The sequence below is a fragment of the Chenopodium quinoa genome, unplaced genomic scaffold, assembly GCF_001683475.1.
Source record: "Chenopodium quinoa cultivar QQ74 unplaced genomic scaffold, ASM168347v1, whole genome shotgun sequence".
NCBI lineage: Eukaryota > Viridiplantae > Streptophyta > Magnoliopsida > Caryophyllales > Amaranthaceae > Chenopodium > Chenopodium quinoa.
This window is the reverse complement of record NW_018743021.1, coordinates 1424606-1445077: the sequence shown is the minus strand read 5'-3', so window position 1 is coordinate 1445077 and position 20472 is coordinate 1424606. Positions and strand designations below refer to the sequence as shown.

General features: G+C 35.1%; 3 protein-coding genes across 4 annotated transcripts; 2 read left to right on the top strand and 1 right to left on the bottom strand.

Annotated features, from left to right (window-relative positions):
* Window positions 1-1601: 1601 nt before the first annotated feature.
* On the top strand, window positions 1602-5976 carry LOC110730202 (protein LSD1-like). 2 transcript variants are annotated; one of them, XM_021909981.1, is made up of 6 exons: window positions 1602-1792; window positions 2255-2430; window positions 2759-2872; window positions 3588-3701; window positions 3817-3926; window positions 5528-5976. In XM_021909981.1, exons 2-6 carry the CDS (start codon window positions 2367-2369, stop codon window positions 5576-5578), a joined length of 453 nt encoding a protein of 150 aa, XP_021765673.1. In that variant the 5' UTR covers window positions 1602-1792; window positions 2255-2366; the 3' UTR covers window positions 5579-5976. The 2 variants fall into 2 exon arrangements, with proteins under 2 accessions (XP_021765673.1, XP_021765672.1); XM_021909980.1 differs by having other exon boundaries at window positions 1603-1792; window positions 2252-2430.
* A 3984-nt stretch (window positions 5977-9960) lies between these two features.
* On the top strand, window positions 9961-12095 carry LOC110730201 (cytochrome P450 710A11-like). The gene has a single exon (XM_021909979.1). The coding sequence runs from the start codon at window positions 10397-10399 to the stop codon at window positions 11942-11944; it is 1548 nt and encodes a 515-aa protein (XP_021765671.1). The 5' UTR covers window positions 9961-10396; the 3' UTR covers window positions 11945-12095.
* A 1808-nt stretch (window positions 12096-13903) lies between these two features.
* On the bottom strand, window positions 13904-18010 carry LOC110730199 (ferredoxin-2-like). Its single transcript, XM_021909978.1, has 6 exons — window positions 17584-18010; window positions 17422-17485; window positions 15336-15424; window positions 14691-14759; window positions 14399-14443; window positions 13904-14262 (listed from the first exon to the last, which is right to left on the bottom strand). Exons 1-6 carry the CDS (start codon window positions 17803-17805, stop codon window positions 14218-14220), a joined length of 534 nt encoding a protein of 177 aa, XP_021765670.1. The 5' UTR covers window positions 17806-18010; the 3' UTR covers window positions 13904-14217.
* Between the last annotated feature and the right edge of the window lie 2462 nt (window positions 18011-20472).

Sequence of the window (20472 nt, the reverse complement as noted above, 5' to 3'; positions counted from 1 at the left end):
ATATTAATGTACAAATAAATAAACCGTGTACTTTTATCTCAGGACAACCAATAATAATAGTGCCCTATTCGTAACTTATGTGCATATATATACGAGAGTACTTTGTAGTAACCATGTAATGAGATGCAATCTAAAACAAACTAGCTATATTATGAACATTAGCATATTAATCGATATATTTTGTTTGGACCACTAGCACCACCATTAGTAGAAATTGTTGGCTGGAAATGTATGTTGAAGTTAAATCTGACATCGTTTACACGTACAATTATATACGAGTATATATATACATATAGTTCAATAGTTGTATTTAAAACCATCTTACTATCTAACAATAAATTAAAACCTTGCAGTTGTACTAAATTGAAGATTGCTAGGTTGTCAATTAGGTATGGACATGTGGGGGAACATTTTCAATCACTTGAATTTCACTTATTTGTGCCTATAAAGTATAATTAGTTTAATTTTCACGAACTAAGTTTATTATTTTATCTTTTGATTTGTTTTGTGCACTGGATTTACGGAGTATTATTGTAGAATTTATTTTACGTAGTAGTTGTGAATTAAACTTGATCATCCGTGATTTCAGCTACTTTACATACTTATTATACTTTTAGTATAATCATATAAGTTGATCCTTTATTTTGCCTAAAAAAATGTATTTATTACGTATAATACTGATATTATAATACATAATTATGGAGAAATGGAGGTAGTATTATAAAGGGTGCGGGACAATGAGAGAAGAGGAGGTGGCCAATAAACCTACAGATTTTGTACTACTTTGCCTCATCAATATACTTTCGTATATATTATAGATGTGGTCCCACTTATTTTAATACATTGTGTATTTATTTGTCGAAATTAGTAAGTTAGAAAATCAGAAATTACGTACTTCGCTTCTTAAGAAAAAGTACGGTCTAATTGACATTTTTATTCATTTATTTTTAAAAGGAAAATCGACATTTGTAAAGTTCCCTCAACTTTAAAAAGGAAAATGGAGGCAAAGGCAAGTTACTTCATCCGTTATGTAGTTCAGCCAATACGAGCGAAAAGAAGGCAAGATTATTGAGAATATTGCTCCCAATTTGATGGCTACCCTGCACCCTAAAATTGTATAGAAGCTACCTAAAACATAAGCAAGGTAGATTCTTATGCAACCAATACAAATAATAATATAATATGTTCCATTGAAGTAATTAAAAAGATGAATGTCAGCTAGTACAACTGGCCTTTAGTAAGTATATATACTATTAGTGTACTAATTAAATCCCTAAAATTTTTAGAATAATTATAGATTGTAAAATCATAAACAATCGGTAGTAGACTAGTAGAAAGACTATTAATAACCATACTTCAACTTTTGTCATCTCATTTAACATAATTAATATTTTATCATTAGAGTGGCGATTGAAATTCAACTTTGAAATAGAATGATTACCTGTATAAAAGTTTGAAAATTATAGTTCATTTTTCTAATTATTACCACGTAGCAATTTAGGTAAGAAGCAACATAACACAACTTATCGAGGTTATGTGAAAAGTAACACCTTTTATATTAGATCACCCTCTCACCTTTTTACCTTTTTACGCCCGTCTTTTTTCCCCCTCCCTCCCTCCCTCCCTCCCACTATATGACCCTTGCCCACTTATATCCCCCCTTTCCCTGTCTCCTTCACTCCCCATAACTTCATCAATTCTCTGCTATGCTTTTGCCCCCACACCAACTCAACTCCCACTGCTGCCACACCTCCAAAATCTGTTCTTGATTCTTTATGACTATTGATGATGGGTATGTCTTAATTTTCCTCATGAAGTTATTCCCATGAAAACAATGATGAAAAGTTTTGTAGTTCTTGTCAACACTTCTACCTGTAATCAGTTGTCACGTTACTTGTTCAAATCGCGCTATTATGACTCAAAACATATGTTGCTTTTTCTAAGTGCTATGTATCACTCTCATTCTTCATTTCTTCCCATTCATGTTGCCTCTTTCTTAGGCATTTTACAGGACAAAAAGCTGCCATTTTGTTATTTGTTGTTTGGTGAAATATGTAATTATGTAATTCACCAAACTACTACCCCTACATTTTTTTAGCTTTCACCCTTTTTTTATTGTGATTTGTGGTGAGAAAATGTCCTAAAAAGCAAAATTTGTGTACTTTTTCTCTATAAAATTATTCCAAATATATGCATATATAACCTCATTAAAATCCATGCCTTATTTTATTTATTCATGATGAAAACTTAGCAGGTAAAAATGTGATTCAAACTTCTTTTAATTGAGATTGAAGTTGCTTGAGGAATCAAGGCAAATTAAAAAGAGGAATTGTTTTTATTGAAAAGAAAGAGGAAGAAATCCAAGGATGCCAGTTCCTCTTGCTCCATATCCTACTCCCCCAGTACCTTTCACTCCACCTGCTGCAAATGGTAATTTCTTTAGCTTAAAATTATTTACTTAAAAATGTGAAATTCTTTTTATAGAAATAGAGAAATTTTGGTTTGGGTACTTAACTTTTCTTGAGATTCTTTGTTTGGTTATGAAACTGTAAATTTCTGTTTCCTCTGCCTAGATTCAATAGTCCTGATGATAATATAATTTGAACTAGTAATGTAACAACTAAATCCCGACAGAGGAAGTTGATATTGGCTTCTTTGACTATTAGGTGGTGATGGTTTTCCTACATAGAAATGAGAATAATTGGGATTGCATATGAAAATATTGTGATAATATGAGTGTTGAATGCTGGATGAGCAGGAGCACAGAGTCAATTAGTATGCTCAGGATGCAGAAATCTTCTACTATATCCTGCTGGAGCTACTTCAGTGTGTTGTGCTGTGTGCAATGCTGTTACTGCTGTCCCACCCCCTGGTAATTTCTTTTTTCCTTTGTTTTTTTTAAATGATTAATTTCGTAAGCAATTTTAAATTAGGTTCTACTTTCAATTTGGCCATGTGATGCATAGATGCAATTTTTTTCAATGTTTTTTCCATTAAAACTTTGAACATTTATTTTGCCCGGTAAGGAGAAGAGCTATACCAAATCGAAATCTTTCATAGGTCCTCCCGTGCTAGATTAGCGTGCTAGGTACTTTAAAATGGGAGAAGGGTAAGGAACTAAGGAATCCCTCATCCTAAAGAGCGTCTAGTGGAGTTTGACAACCTTTTAGTTGTAGGATCCAAAATTTTCCATAAACCATGTTTTTCTCGGTATTAAAACTTTGAATATATATATTACGTATTATATATTTGTGAGATATAAAGTATACTTCCTGCATTATATATTACTCGTAGCAAAAGGGTATTATTTGTGAGATATAAAATATTCCTTTGTTGCAAATAATATATAACGGAGGGGGTATTTAAATTGGTAACCAAATGAGAAAACCTACTAACCATAGTAATTAGTAATATAGTATAATACGAAGTATGTATTAATGTATCATATGAGAAAATAATCGGGAGTAATTTTATTTTTTAGGGAGAAAATAATAAATTTGGAAATTAGTTATCCACGTGTCACGAAGACATGTATGAATACAATATGGGTACAGGGTTGAATTGATGAAAGTAAGTTGATGAAACAGGGACAGAGATGGCCCAACTAGTATGTGCCGGATGCCACACACTACTAATGTACATCCGAGGTGCAACAAGCGTACAATGTTCTTGTTGTCATACCGTTAATCTAGCTTTGGAAGGTAAATTTAAATTTAAATTGAATTAAGTTGATAATTTGATCTTTATTTCTTGGTTAATTGCAGGATTATGGAAATAAAATTTAATATTGCAAATCGTAATTTTTTGTCCTGGTAGCAAATCAAGTAGCACATGTGAATTGCGGGAATTGTAGGATGCTATTGATGTACCAATATGGAGCACGATCGGTAAAATGTGCAGTCTGTAATTTTGTCACTTCAGTTGGGGTAAGTCGATACAATTTTCATTTAATGGTTTTAGTAAGGTAGAAACTACACACTCGTAACAAGTTTTTAATCTCGTGCAATTTAAGAGATGTGTCAATGAATGTTAATGAGCTATGATTCACGTACAACAATGTTGGTTTTGGAAGTTATCAAAACTAGCAGTAGTAATTGAAAATTTTGAAATGAATGGGTTGTAAGCAAGAGGTTTGAGGGTCAAATTAATTATATAAGCAACAACGTCAAAATTGTAATCATACTCTTCATTTTCTTGGTAGATTGTAGTACTCAAATTATGGATATTATCTTTTTCACCATCAACGGTGGAATAATGGATCCAATGTGAATTGACTTACATATTCTATATAATTATTAAAATGAAACTTTGATAAGACGCCTAGGATTTTTCAAATAAGAGACTTCATATGCAATTTTCAAATGTCGATTAAAGAAATGATGCAAGCCAATACATCACAACAAGTATGAGTATTAGTTTATCAGAAGTTAAGATTGATACACAAAGTTAAGAAAATTTTCTTTTAAGCCTTTAATCTAACTAATCATGAAAAGAAAATATTGATTATTAATGAGTTCAAATCCAAATAAATTTGTCTAAAATGATTTAATAAAACAACATAATCTACTATCTGATTTGATTCTTGACAAGCTAAGAATTAAAAATAGTACGTGATACTCGTATAAAGTTAAGGGAAATAATTTAGACAAACTAAAAATAAACTTCGGCACACATTAATATTAGAAGAATGGCATTGAAAATTATGCTCTTATAATATTTTGGCCAAATTAATTTTTTGGTGTACCTAGCTCAAATTCCTAACTCACAAGATGATTGATTGATGGCATCATGTCAAGTTTTTCTAGTCAAATCAACTTTTTAGATTACACATAATACATGACATGTGAAGTCTTTTTGTTGATTTGTTCCAATCTTATCCTATAGATGAAAATTAAGTTGAAAACAAAAATATTAAGTGTCAATTTTAGGTGAAAATAAGAGTCATCCTTATTTTATTATTTTGATAATTATTTTTGAGTGAGGCTTAAGTCATGATGCCGTCATATTGTGATAAGAACTACACCTCTAATTATACATTTAAATTTTAGTTAGCATAACATCAATGTCGTCACATTAATATAATTATCCAATTTTTGGACAAATTTTTTGCACAAATTTGTAATCTTCCAGTTTAGTTGTTTGTACAATCTCATCATCCTCAAATGTTACTTTCAATTATACATGAATCATCAAATCATTATGTCGCTAAGAAACCAACAATTACTAATAACAATTATGCCCCTCGTATTAAAGTTATATTCCTATTACTTGTATTTTTCAAACTACGTCGAACTACCTCCGTTACAGGTTATGTGCAACGATTTAACATAAAACAGAGAGGAAAATGTCTAATCGTTGCACATAACCTGTAATGAAGGTAGTATTAAATTTTAATGATTTTTACAAATAAATCGTCAAAGATATTAATCCTACAAATTTACTATAATTTTAAAATCAATGGTGTATATTTGGAGGAAAACTATATTTTTATATTGTGGATTTGATTTAATTGCTAAATGAAATGCAGGCATCAGCAAGTATTCCAGAACAGAACTTACAGAAGTTCAACAATAGCTGATAAAAAAAAAGGAGAAAACTAGAGTACAAATTTATTTGTATTATTGTCCGGCAATTTAATCTCCAAATGAAGGAGATTGGCATAAATCTTCTAGTATATAGAGGTTAATTTTCTTTTCCTGTTTTTCCCTTGAGATTTTTCCAGGAAAAAAATAAGCGATTTTCGTCGAATTTCGCCCAATGGCTAATACTGTTTTGTAAAAGGGTAGATTAAGATAGGTAAAAAAAAGGTGTTAGTCAGTGTGAAAGAAACTTCAATTTCAATGGGTTTGTATTGTCTTTGATGTGTGATTATAGCTTCCGTTAATACAAATTAATCTCCAGCTAGCTCATCATTAGGGTTCAAATTGTAGTATGAAACAGTTTCTAGCTATTATTAATAATATACTATGTTGCTCATTTTTCTAACTTGTACGTAGTATTATGTTGCTAAATTAAGTCACCATCAATAACTCACCATTCTCCTAGTTCTAAATTATGAAATTTTTTATCAAATCAGCTTAGCTTCTTATGTTCATTCTTAAAACATGAGTCTTTTTTAATCATAGAAATTACGTATCAATGTTGCTAAGGCTCGGTTATTTTCACCTTACAAGTCCGTCTTACAAACTAAAAACAAGATTTACTCACTGATTGCGAATCAAGATATTTATGGGTGGAAAATATATTGAGAGGTCAGGACTTAATGAAAGAAACATCCAGATTACTGCCAAAAAAGGGTCATTTTACCCACAAAGCTCTGAAAATGTAGCAAAAAGCAGGACAAAATTTTGTGAGGCCCTCCTCTACCAAGCTTACACTTATTAAAATAGCGCAAAAAAGTCCTTTCTATATTGATAATGCTCTATCACAATAAGGACATGAAAAAAAAATCCACTTGACTTGAATTTATTCTTGCATATCTTGTTGCAGATTTGGAAATAGCCAATTCCTCTTGTTTAGTCAACTATCAGATAATACTCCATTGTAATAATTCAGCTAGAATGTGTCCATTTCATAACAGACAACAGTTCGGAAATTTACATCATTATCTATGTTATTCAGATTCTCTATTCTGACCTTTAATACTAGTATAATGTTTTGGTAGATGGTATTGATGACGGACTGTGAATATGATTAGTAAAAGGATCAATGGTAATGTCTAAGAGAATGCAACTCTACTCTCATATGTACTTTGCTAATTGTACTCGATTGATCTATGTTACTCGGACACAAAATCAAGTGCAGATTAGCAGATGATGTAAAGTCCTATTTAACGTAAACAAAATGCAAAGTTAATGGGAGAATTAAGAACAGCAGATGTGAAAACAGGGCAATGAGTTGCAAATTCTGAACAATTATTCTACGGTGATCATTAAGCACTTAATAAGAGCAGGAAATGTACTTATAAGCTACACATGGATTACATCAGAATAACCCCTAAATTCGATTCTCTTTACGCAACAGAGACGGGACTTCTGAATGTCAGTACACAATCTTGATAGTATAAAGACTCTAGACAGTTAACAGTTAAGTGAGCTTGCTCAACTGAAGGTCTGAAGATACACACCTGAAACTTGAAAAGTAAGTCAATACTTCATTGCCTGGAATATGTCTTCAACCCTGATGAAATGAGGACCTCGTTTATTCATCATCTAAAGCCAACTCCAATGCATAATCATCCATTTCCTGCACTTGATTCACGAGGAGCATTATCGAGCTGTAGAGAGTTGAGGACCACTACCATCATTATGGCTTAATTAATTAACATCTATAGAAAAATATCTCCCAAAGTGAAGCCATTATACCTGCAATTATGATATATCTTTCAGCCTCAGTCATTATTAAGGCTTCAACAATAGATAAGCTTATATGAAGCCTAAAGCTACCAGTACAGAATTTGAAAACAAAAAACTATGAACACTTGGTTTAATCAAGGATTGCACAAGTGGGGGGTAGAATAAGGATATGAAATCGATAAATGCAAGAAAATACATGCATCATATAGATGCAATGTAGCCTTCTTAAGTCGAATAGAAAGTTAAACAGGAATACTGGATAGCTTACAGGAGCTACTAACATTCAGTTTGTTTTCAAACTGGCCCAATCCAATATGTTATATTCTAGCCTAATTCATTGTGCCAAAATTATGTACTTACATGAAATCATTCATAAAAAAATATGGTTTCTTATCAGTCAAAATCCATATTTTAACTCAAATTTGTATCCTGAGAATGATTTTTGTTAGAAATTTAATACATTTGATTGATTGTTGAGTTCATTACTTTCTAAATGTCAACCTATTTCGAAGACCTTCAGCTTTCTTGTCATTGGTTGAATATATATGATCAAACAGATGTTCTAATGCACAACTTTAAACTTGCTTTAATTAGCTTGATCCAAACTACCTGAGATTTTAATTCAGCAGATATTCCAAGTGCATCAAGTTGACAGAGTTTTCCAGATTTGACACGGACTGACGGACAGCATAGCTATTACAGCAACCTGCAGCACAAAGTATCTATTACAAAAGCTTGTCAATAGCAAGGGCTGAAATTGCAACATATTTGCATTGATTCTTCATATGTAGGAACAGGATACAAGCAGGGGAAAATGTTCCAAAAATCCATTAATAACCCGAGATTAAAGTACTTAAAGAATGTTCAATGGAGCTTAATTATCCTCTTCTTGCTTGCACCCCTCCTCAACCAAATCCCAACCATGTCAACAGTGTTTCCAAAAAGAAGGGAAAACAAAAAACGAACCCAACATACCATCAATAACATAATAACTTACATTATAACAAAAAAGGGTACACAAACCCCTTAATTACCTATAGTTAAAAGAAACATTCGTAGTAGAAATAGAAAGGCTTCTTGAATAAAATCAACGTATATAGAATGAGACGCGTCAAGTAAGTCACTTTGTGTCTCATTTAAGTCAGCTTATCTTGTTTAGGTCTGTGAGGTTACACATGAATCTTAAACCTCATGTATCTTCGTATTATACGTATATAAATATATCACCTTAATCTCATAGTTCACTCAATTTATACAAGGCCGGATTGCTAAAAATGCATGGAGTACATAAAAGTGTTTTAGGGGACAATAAAGGAAGTAACATTATAAATATAGAAAAGCTAAGCTACATCTGTAACTGAACCAATTTATTTATTACCAAAGTGAGGCATAATAAATCAAATTTTTTACAAATGCTATATTTTCTTACTAAAGTGAGGCATTATATTAATAAACCAATCTCTAAGAATCTAAGATCTAATGTAATGAGACAATAATGACCAAGACAATACTCCATCTTTAGTAACCTATCCACCAAACGTGTTTTTAATTTATCTCATTGTGTTTAGTCTTTTAAAGCACCAACGAATAGTTTGTTACCAATTCAATGTAAGATTATGACATTACCTTATAGAGTAGTAGTAATGAATATCAAGGCAACAACTAACAGAATCTTAATGTAGACGGTACACTTAATTAAGAAATAGTAGAAAAGACGTCAATTAAATATCAAGTACACGGTTTTTTTATCCTGAAATGCAAAGCAATTAGGTACGTAAAATGAGAACAATAACGTGTAACTTTGAAAAACATGGAAAGTGGAACTACTATTAACACTTCCTCATCCAGTGATATTCAGCATTGAAGTATAACCTGGAAATGATTAATTTCTATATTAGATGATATATTAGGGCCTGTTGTCATTGACTGAACTCAGCTGAACTGAACTGAACTGAAATGAATATTTTATAAGAGAAGGAAATTAGGAGCTGAGCTGAATTGAACTGAATTTCAACGTAAGAGAACAGACCCTTACTCCGTACCATATAATTCCACGACAAGCACTTAATTTCACGCATTTGACATTTACAAAACATAATACTCCCTCCGTCCCTAAATTACTTTCCTCTTTCTAGTATTTATTCCTCACATAATAGAGAGAAAAAAGAATGTAATTTAGGGATGGAGGGAGTACTCCGTAATAAAAATCTATAAACCTTTCCTCTTTTGACTTTATAAAATGTTTGACAATAATCTCTAATGTCCAAACAATAAAACAAGAATTTCAACAAGAAATGTGATCATTCATTGTCATTGACGATTCTCATTTGTACTATGACTCTGTGAGCCGTATGAGGTTGATTTTAACTCGAACAAAATCTTAATTACGCCATCAAATCAAATGTAAGTGAACAGCTAAAATCATATGTCAAAGATTATTAATTCCAATATAACACACATGAAATGGATTATAAAATACTTCGTAATACATAACAATGTTAATAAATTCGTACTCATATTAAATCAAGCAATTAAACAAAAATAATACCGTGCGCCCGTGCCAGCAAACGAAAGGAAGGCTTGTGTATATTTATTCCGTAATTATATTAATTAATTAAGGTCGGTCAAGTCACCATTCTTCTTTGGCATTCCATTGAAAAACGTTTCCAGCTCAAAACTTCTGACTTTCTCTCTCCTTAATCCTCCTTCATCTTCCCACAGCTTTAGTGAGAGAAGGAGAAAGGTCCAAATTCCTAAATTAAACTTTTTTTATTTTCATAATTATAAATAAATGAAAAGTGCTCTCCCAAATTCACATTCTCTATTTGAATCAAAAATATTTCAACACCCTTCTCCTTGTTTTTCTCCTCTCAAAACCGTCCACAACACCCAACACTGTCCCACAAAAAAATTGTTGTGGAACACGCCTTAATAGGTAAAAACCCGTATCCAAACGGCTAAAGCTAAACCTATTTAACCCAACAACCAAAATAAATTTGTTGGTCTTTTACATATTATCATCATCATCTTCCCACGCCGCCATGAACTACCACATTTTATCTGAAATTTGGGGTGTTCTTAGGTTGGCGGCTCCATATTTGGCAACATTACTCGCATCAATAATTCTAATCGAGCAAATCGTCTACTTGAGGAAGAAATCAAGGTTACCAGGGCCAACCCTGGTACTCCCATTTCTCGGTAATGTCGTCGGGTTAGTTCGGGATCCGGAGAAATTCTGGGACGAGCAAGCGGACTACGCCAAATCAACCCCTCTCGGAATATCCGTCAATTACATCATCGGAAAGTTCATCGTTTTCATTCGAAACTCCGAGATGAGTCACAAGATATTCGCCAATGTCCGGCCTAATGCATTCCAGCTAGTAGGCCACCCATTTGGGAAGAAGCTATTTGGCGAGCATAACATGATCTATTTATACGGTCAAGAACACAAAGATCTTCGACGTCGGATAGCGCCGAACTTCACCCCGAAAGCGCTGGCTACCTACTCGAATATCCAGCAGGTAGTTATACTCAAGCATCTGATAAATTGGAGTGAAAATCAGTCGCATTGTCCGGTTGGGCTGCGACTGTTGGCGAGAGAAATGAATCTAGAAACTTCTCAGAATGTTTTCGCCGGGCCGTATTTAAAGAAAGAAGCGCGTGAGAGGTTTAAGGTTGATTATAACTACTTCAATGTTGGTGTTATCGCTCTGCCACTTGATTTCCCGGGTTTCGCGTTTCGAAACGCGAGGCTCGCGGTGGATCGACTCGTCGAAACGCTTACGGGTTGTGTCGAGGAGAGTAAGAAGAAGATGGAGAAGAACGAAGAGCCTGAGTGTTTGATTGATTTTTGGATGCAGGAGATGGTGAGGGAGGAGAGAGAAATGGAACAGCCGTCGCAATCTCCGCCGCCGAATTGCAGCAACCGTGAGATCGGAGCTCATGTGTTTGACTTTTTATTCGCGGCGCAAGATGCGTCGACGTCGTCGCTGTTGTGGGCCGTCACATTGCTGGATTCACACCCGGAGGTTCTCAAGAAGGTCCGAGAAGAAGTTGAGTCAATATGGAATATTGAATTGAATTCGTTTATTACGCCAGATCAGTTAATTTCAATGAAATACACGCAAGCGGTGGCGCGTGAGGTTGTCAGGTACCGCGCCCCCGCTACGCTCGTGCCACACGTGGCGTGTGAGGAGTTTCATATATCAGAGGAATATACTATTCCTAAGGGTACAATTGTCTTTCCATCTGTTTACGAGTCTTCCTTTCAAGGGTTTTCCGAAGCGGACCGGTTTGACCCGGACCGCTTCTATAATGAGGAAAGGAGGGAAGAGCAGCTATTCAAGAGGAATTTTTTAGTGTTTGGCGCGGGGGCTCACCAATGCGTTGGGCAAAAGTACGCGCTCAACTTGCTCGTGGTGTTCATTGCGATGTTCGCCACGTTGATGGACTTTAAACGACACCGTACCGACGGCTGCGATGGTCTCAATTTCTGTCCCACTATTTGCCCTAAGGATGATTGTTCGGTTTCTCTCTCTAAAAGGTGTTTCAAGTTCCCTACACTTTCCCTCTCCCTTGACCAAGACTAGTGAATGGACATTATTACGCTCGTGTGATTCTTTTTTCCTTGATTATTTTTTTGGAAGATTCAATGTTTTTTTTAGATAATTCTAGAACATTATGTCATTAGATTCAGTCTCTACATAATAATAGTCAAGTACTATTTAGCATTTAAATTGATTATTAATGTGTAAAAATATTATTATTGAGACTGTAAATGACTTTTTGTAATTTTTTTTTTTTTTTTTTACTTTTTTATATTATTTGGAACAGTTGGGATGTCTTTTGGTGTATGTCATTTTGCTTTTTTAAAGAGTGCTCTTTGCTTTTCTTTTTATTTTTTTCCCTCCGTTATTGGAAATTGAGTCTGTATTTTTTGGAATCATATTGCTGTTTTTTGGGGGCAAACTTTTTTTAAAAAAAAAATGTTAATAATGTAATGAAATTATTTGGTATCTCCCGCCAAGTCATTTTAGTTATTTATAACATTTATTTAGTGGTTCAGTCCTTTTCAGTACATATGGCACTTAATTGGCATTACTCTCACTTTTTTGAAAAGTTCATTTTCTTTTTGACAACCATATCTTCTTACTACGGAGTACTTTACAAGTGTGAATGATGAATGATTGTGTGATGATAGAGGATTGTGATTGTACAATTGTACTTGATGTAATTAAATACTCTGTAGTTGTTACATATATACCTATATGCTATCTGTCTATGTATCATGGTTTATACGTTTGTATAAGTGTACAAGTAACATCATTTATTCATTATGGAAATAGTCGTAGACTTGTAGCTTTAACATGAATAAGACCATTCTTTAATTAAAGTCGTGTCATTTTAATTTTCAATTAATTTTTTAAAATTATTATGTATGTCATTCTATGAGCGGGGCAGCGTCAAGCCTTAGGTACTAGTGGCTTGGTCGCGTGCCTATGCTAATCTCTATTCTTTTTCTGTAGTTTAGGGCTTTAATATCTTAGGGGTTAGAATTCGAAATTTTTTGGAAATTTCGGATCCTTCTGGTTTTAAATCTTCTTTAATCATGTTCCATATAGAAGGGGTGATAGGGGTGAAGAGGAGTTGAATGATGTACTAGATCTTATTATGCATTTTAGGGTCCTGAAGAAATTTTACCTATGGTGCATGAATATGAAAGATGAAAGTAATCTATTTTCTAAGCAAATATGTTTGATAAAACATATATTAGAACCACCAAAATCTTATGTTTTGCTTTATTGAGTAGTAAGGATAGCGAAACCTTTTTCTGTGAGCTTGCCACTTCCCTGAAGTTTAACCTTGCTTTGTGTTCTGGAGTATATAAGCTTGACATGTTTGCTTTAGTAATGGAGGTCTGGTCTTTTGTGCTGGAATTTGATCCCAGAAATACGTGAAAGCGTTATAGAAAATCTTTTAGTTCGAAGGAGATGAATAAGTTCGGGAGAGACTATGAAAGATTTAATTTATGCAGCAAGTAGAATCTTCATAAGTTTGAGAAGAGGCTTAAGACGCCAAGTGTTTGAATGAGGAAGTGTCTTCTGAAGCAATTTTAAATGCAACTTTTCCATGGAGAGGACTCACTCTTCCATAGAGAGAACTTCCATAGAAAGAACAATGCCTCTACTAATGTCACCACTGTGATCTCCAACAATTTACATCCATTTCAAGACTAGGTGCAATTTAAGGAGGGACTGAAGGATAAAAAGAAGGAAGGGAATGATGTTCCTAGTCCTCCCAATTCCTTTACTACTTAACATTGAGATTTCAAATGGAAAGGAAAAAAAAATAGGGAGGGAGTACAATATTTAGACGTGTTTATGATTTGCGATGCAGCATAGGAAACGCTAGTATCTATATTTTTGTTTACTATGTAATACGCAATAAATTACTACTCGTAGAATCTATTTCCTTCAGAATATTTCAAGATTCCAAAATGGGACAAACAAAAGAAAACATAGAGATGAGTACGAAATAAAACAATGTGATGCAAATCTGAACAATTGTAATTGCGATTGTCATTAAGCACTTTAATAAGAGCAGAACATGCACTTATAAGTTACACATGGATTACATCAGAATAATCTGTTGTGAGAAGAGTACTTCTAACTATCGATTTTCTTTTATGCACTGGAGACAGCAAGACATGAATTCCTTATCGTTACACGCATACAATATTGATAGTATGAAGTCTCTAAGCATTTATGTGAACTGATGGTCAGATGATATCACACACCTGCAAGCTGATAAGGGAATTAATACTTGAGGAATGTAGACAGCCCAGAGGTGACTAAGACCCCTTCTATTCATCAGCCAAGGCCAACTCCAATGCATAATCATCCCTTTCCTGCACATGATTCACGGGAGCATTATCGAGCTGTATAAAGTTGAGGATCACTACCACCATTATGGCTTTACATCTCTACCCCACCACACCCCCAAGTATACAACAATGTAATAATGGATTATATTTGACAACTTACAATTGGACCACGGGCAAAATATCTCCCAAACTGAAGCCAATATACCTGCAATTATGATATATATTTCAGTCCAATCTGTCTCAGTAATTAGCAAGAACAAGCATGAAGCCTAAAGCTAACAATACAAAATATAAACATCCCTGTTAACACTTGGTTTACATATAAAATTGTACAAGTGGGTGAGGAATGTGGAAGTAAAATGGATAGTTACAAGAAAAAAAGAACAATTACAAGTGAGAAAGGGAAGGACAAAGAATGGAAAGTATAGCCTTCCTGAAATATTGCCCATTACCTCATCCTCGTCCTGTGTTTCTACTTCAAGATCGGATGATGGGAAGCCCACACACAGTAGTGCATAGCCCTGTGACAAAAGGAGGAAAGTATGATCAATCCAAAAGCAACTCATTCTTTCGGCTTAATGACTGTAACACACAAGTTACTGACGGGTTTGTCACATAATTCTAATGTAGCCTCATAAATTCAATCAGGAAGTTAAGAGTTAAGCTTGGAGCTTCTAATACTATATCTGTCCTAAGCTAAAAAATGATATACTAGCTGAATTCATTGAGTCAAAAACAAGTATAATATATCCTATCAAGTATCAACCCTGCTTCTCACAAAGCCATCAGAATATGATTGAAAGCAACTATTCAGAAATTGATTGAGATTCTTTCATATAGTAATTTTATGGCTTCTTATCAGTCAAAGGATCCATATCTCCAAGTCAAACTTGTACCCTGACAATCATTTTACGGTTTTACTAGATATATAACACCTTCAATATATAAGTTTTTCACCTACTATATTTCCACTTATATAGAAAGCCTACAGCTTGTCATGGGTTCAATGTATTCAGTCCAGCGATGTTGACGTGAAAATCCACACAGACACATATACAAGTGTACAGCAATATACTTGTCTTAGCTTGACATACTACCTGAGATTTTAATTCAGCAGATATTCCAAGTGCCTCAGGTTGACGGAGTTGTCCAGATTTGACACGGACAGCACAGCTAGTACAACAACCTGCAACAGAAGTATTTGATAAATGTGCTTGTCAGTAGCAAGGGCTACAATAACTGAGATTACAACAAACAAGTGTGTATAAACTGTAAACCCCTTCTACTATAATCTAATCCTATATATATAGAATAAGAAAGGATTCTTGTATAAGATCAAACTATAATTAGGCACCTCATGTAGTGCTACCTGCTTCATTTATAGTCTTCAGCCAGTCTTATATAGGACTGTGAGGTCACACATATTTCCATACCTCATTAAAATATCACCTTGATCTTACAGTTCACTAGTTTTATTCAAGGCTTGCTCAAAAAAAATATGTTGAGTACAATGACCAAGACATTCCTCCCTCCATCTTTAATTACCTATTCACTTAACTAGTTTTTGGATTTTCTTATTTTTAGATTTTATCTTTTAAAATATCAACGCATAAAATGTTTTCAATTCAAATTACTGTGTGACATTACTAATTAGTCACAAATTCATGCAGCTACAACTAAAAAATTCTTAACATATGTGCTTAACCTTAAAAGATACAGAGAGTACCCTGTACATAATAAAGGATAGATCTCAATTAAATTGAAGGTTTTGCAAGGCAAACAAAAATGTAAAATGAGAACAATAACTTAACCTTAGGGAAGCATAAAAAGTGGAAATACTGTTAACACTCCCTTGTTCACATAGCCTAGTTCATTAATTAAGTAGTAACAACTAATTAAGTAGTAACAACTACATAAACTTCTAGTAGATGGCCTTTAAACATTTGCATAGAAGAATACAAGAATAGTTGCATTTTGACTCCTTGCTTTTATAGATTCCCTATTAGTCTGCAATCCAACACGGCACACACATTTTTTATGCTACAGCATGGTTTTTCATTGAACATTACATTGCCACAATGGAGGTTGCCCATCCATTGAAGATTAGTAATGCACAAATAGTAATGAAGTATGATCTTGAAATGAGTAAAGTTTATATATTTGATGAATAATTTACCGTAAAATCTCCATAACGAACAGTTTATTACATGCATTTGGCAAGGAATAAATCAACAACTATAAAGCCTTATTTACCAACTTTGTCAAATGCTCAACTAGCTTTAAACCTTGTTTGGTAATTAGTTGTTAGGTGGTTAATATATAGTTGATTAATATATTAACTGGTTTGACTAGCTGGTTATATAAACTTATTTGACTAGTACTCTAGTAGGTTGAAAATAACTCATTGTGTAAAAGAGTTTGGTAAATAATCGTTTATTGTTAGCTGTTTCAGTGTATTCAATACCCAAAAAGCTAATAGTTCAATAAGCTAATTTTAAAAAAAACTCTTATAACGAGCTTTTTCTAAAAGAGTTTTGTGAGCCCAAAAAGCTCTCATAATAAACTATTTATCAAACACCCAATTTAGCTTTTTTAAAATGGTCAAACCTCTAAAAGTGCTCAATAAGCTTAAAAAATTCCAATAATCTCTTTACCAAACAAGATCTTAATTTTCCCACAAGTGTGACGAAAGTGTTAATTTATTGGCCACGGGTCTCAGGATGTCTCATGAGGTCTCAAGTTCTCAACTGAAATGACACGTAGTTCATTACTTCATCTAACCAAAGCAAAATTTAACAGCAGCTTATGTCAAAGACAGTTTATCCCGGTATGACATACACTGATACACATAAACAGAATTACAGCGCGTGCTCAACTCTAGGGCTAATTACGAAGTATAAGACTTGAATGGTACTTGTGACAAAATCACATGACTGATGTTTAATTTAGGCCGAATGTTCTTCTTAATAGCTTCATATAGTTCACAACTTCAGACTCATTTCCAGAGAATCACATGAAAGCTCCTAATTATGAACAATATAATTTATTTATTTTACTCAACCTAAAAAGTTGCAACATTTCATCACAATTACTGCATTAATTAATTAATTAATGATAATTCCTACAAATTCAAGCAATTAAAAAATCAGACAAAATTCTTTAAAAAAGAATAAAACACAATACCGTGCCTGCAAGCGAAGGGAAGCTTAATATCCTGATCTTCTGCAGTATGCAATATATATTGATCCTGCAAAATTAAATTCACAGAATAAATATAAATCCAATAATAATAATTTTATTTTTTTAATTCAATTTTGTTGATAATGGATTTTTAGGTTAGACTACCTCGGGAACTAAGAATTCGTGAGTTAATCCGCGTTGCCGGTCATGAACGGTGATTTTGTGAGTCGGGATTGACGCAGAAGTTGAGCTTCTTCCGTTGACTTGCGGCGACGATTGAAGTTCCGACGTCGTATTAAGGCGTCGAAAGCGAGAGAATTGGTGGTGGAATGCCGGTTTCCGGTGAAGTGGGACCCGGAAACTGGGAAGTAGAGCTTGAAGTTCCATCTGTTCTTCAAGTGTGTGGGTGAACGATTGCGCTAAGATAACTGTAACGGATTCTCTATCTTTTTTTTTTTTTTTTTTTTGGGTACCAAAAACTTAAAATTAATATTTGGGCTGTTGTATGGGCTGGTGCCCAATTGATCCAACTCATGGGTCACTTATCCATATAAGTTAAGAATGTTGAATTTTTTTTATTTTTTTTAAGATACAGGAAAATTAGGAACATCTTCTCGTAAGACTTAATCTAATTTATCGAAAAGTAAAAAATAAAAAAATTTGTTATCCATAAAGGGGTCGAATTTTGATGGGTCGGGATTAAATAATCAAGAGAGGCAACATAATCTGATGCTCGATTTCCTTCACGATAGATATGCTGAGAGTCAAAAGCTGAGAAAGACTCCAGAATCCTTTTGATGTCATCCATGAGCAGATGCAACTTCCAAGGGCAGCAGAATTTTTGCAAAATATTAATAAAGTTACATTATCTCCTTCAATAAAAATATAGGAGATGTTATGGTCTCTTGCTAAAATAAGACCATTACGAAGAGCAATAGCTTCAGCCAAGAAGGCCGGACAAGAGCCCAAATTATAAGTGCGATCGACTAGCTATGTTGTTACCAAGGTGGTCACGAAGGACCACACCAGCCGTCGCCGAGTTATGTAAAGCAGAGCCATCAAAGTTTAGTTTACAAAAACCCATAGGGGGAGAGGACCAAGAAATAAAAGAAGTTGATTAGGATGTAAATATAGGGAAAGACAAAGGAATCCCCTACTCTCAAGTATTTTGTATATAGTAGGGCTTGAACTCGTGATCTTAACAAAGTGAGCTCCCGATCAACTCTCCCAAACTTTGCCGGATAATGTTTAATTATACATGCGTTGATATGTATGCCAAATTTAACTATGACAATCACTATGCAACAAAGATAATACGAGTATATCTCACGAGCATACATCAATAATAATTTGTTTGATTAGTGTATTTATTTATTTTTTTTATATTGGAAACGGATTCGATTAAACCGATGTCGTTACCAAGAGTTTTGGTTAGAAGGCTTGATAACAATTATCATTACCCTCATGAATTGATGATAATAGTTACTGTTTTGGGTGCTTTTGTCCCTCGGGAGAGTTACAACACGAAGACTGATCCGGCGTGAGCTATACCTGCAAAACAAACGGAGACACCGGTTGGGTGGTACTCCGCCTCCGACGAACAAGATAGTAACTTGAAGGGAGAGAAAAAGGTGCGGAAATTTAGGTGAGTATCTGCTCGGATTCCAAGCTCAGGTGTCTCTATCACAGGGACAATTTGTAGTAAATGGTAAAAACGTGCCCTCCAAAAGAGGGAAATCTCCCTATTTATAGGGTCCTCGGGATTTGTGCCCCTGATTAGGTCACTGATCCCTAATCATTGGTGGGTTGCGCCGCATTGCGGCTTTCTCGAGATTTGGGCCTGAAGGCCGCCATATTTCCCCCTAATTTCTGGAGTGACACGTGTCAGGCAGGGATTGGTCCACTTTGGGCCATCCTGAGGCTGACACGTGTCATCCTCTGATTGGATCACGTGGCGGGGTAAAATTACCCTAAACATTTGCCCCTCACAGATGTGACGTGGCACGCCACGTAGCATCTGTGACACGTGTCACGCCCCGATTGGTGGTAATTTTACCATCAAAGAGTAACCGTTCGCCTTCCAAGTAAATTACGGGAATTCCCTTGTATTTACCCTCTATATATAGCCGTTTACCCTCATAATTTTGTACGTTTACAAAAAAATTTCTAGAGAAACAACTTTGAGAGAGCAGAAGTCATCCGTTTGAGTCAGGCGCAAGCAAGAAAGCTCGGTCTTCATCAACCTAGCCGGGCCCGTCTATCTTCATATATCACATCTAAAGGTACCGTCTCTGCCTCTCTTAGCTCTTTTTCTTGTTTCACCGCTTGTACATATTTCTTGCAATAAATGGATGCATCACCAACACACACGGAACAGCCTAGGTTAGAGTTCAGCCGATCACCAGGGACGGCTGAGTCTAGGACTGGGAGTGTCGTCTCGGGGTGTTGGGACCACCCTTTGCCTTGGATTCCGACCATTTATGTGTCTGTGCAGGATACAATGGCTCGGACTATGCAGACGGCCACCGATCCGAATTACAGAAGCGAGAGCTCAGGCGGCCAAACGCCTGAGGGAGAAACGTCTTGTCAGAGAAACCATACGGCTCTGGAGAGATCCCCTCCGCGTGCCCCTTCAACTCCCGCAGATTCCTTTTTGGAAGAGTGCGACTAAGGCGGCGATGAGGCCGTCTCAACTCCTTTGACCCAAAGTGAGGAGGAGACGGAGAGCTACAGCTTCGCCTCCACCTCTGAGAGCAGCGACGACCTGCCCCCGCTTGAGGATAGCGAGGAGGAGGAGAGAAAGAAATGGAGGGAAAAGGACGACCCCTTTAAAATTCACGTCTCCTCCAAGGACAGGATTCATATGGAGGAGAACCTGAAGAACTTTACACAAATGCACCCGTTAGGAGACGGGTACAGAATCAGAGTGCCGCCTGAGGACGACACCATCGCCTGGGAAGACGATCAACAAAACGCCAATAGCTACTTCGGCTGTTATGAGGCGGTGTTCAAGGCCGGTCTTCGCTTTCCCCTTCACCAGGCGGTGAAGGCAAT

Excerpts from the sequence above, each read along its gene's own strand:
- LOC110730202 (XM_021909981.1), top strand. The coding sequence starts at position 2,367 with ATGCCAGTTCCTCTTGCTCCATATCCTACTCCCCCAGTACCTTTCACT. Across the intron at positions 2,873-3,587 it reads TACTGCTGTCCCACCCCCTG|GGACAGAGATGGCCCAACTA; the intron begins GTAATTTCTTTT and ends TTGATGAAACAG. Across the intron at positions 3,702-3,816 it reads CGTTAATCTAGCTTTGGAAG|CAAATCAAGTAGCACATGTG; the intron begins GTAAATTTAAAT and ends TTGTCCTGGTAG.
- LOC110730201 (XM_021909979.1), top strand. The coding sequence starts at position 10,397 with ATGAACTACCACATTTTATCTGAAATTTGGGGTGTTCTTAGGTTGGCG.
- LOC110730199 (XM_021909978.1), bottom strand. The coding sequence starts at position 17,805 with ATGGAACTTCAAGCTCTACTTCCCAGTTTCCGGGTCCCACTTCACCGG. Across the intron at positions 17,486-17,583 it reads ACGAATTCTTAGTTCCCGAG|GATCAATATATATTGCATAC; the intron begins GTAGTCTAACCT and ends TTAATTTTGCAG. Across the intron at positions 14,760-15,335 it reads CTGCTGAATTAAAATCTCAG|GGCTATGCACTACTGTGTGT; the intron begins GTAGTATGTCAA and ends CTTTTGTCACAG.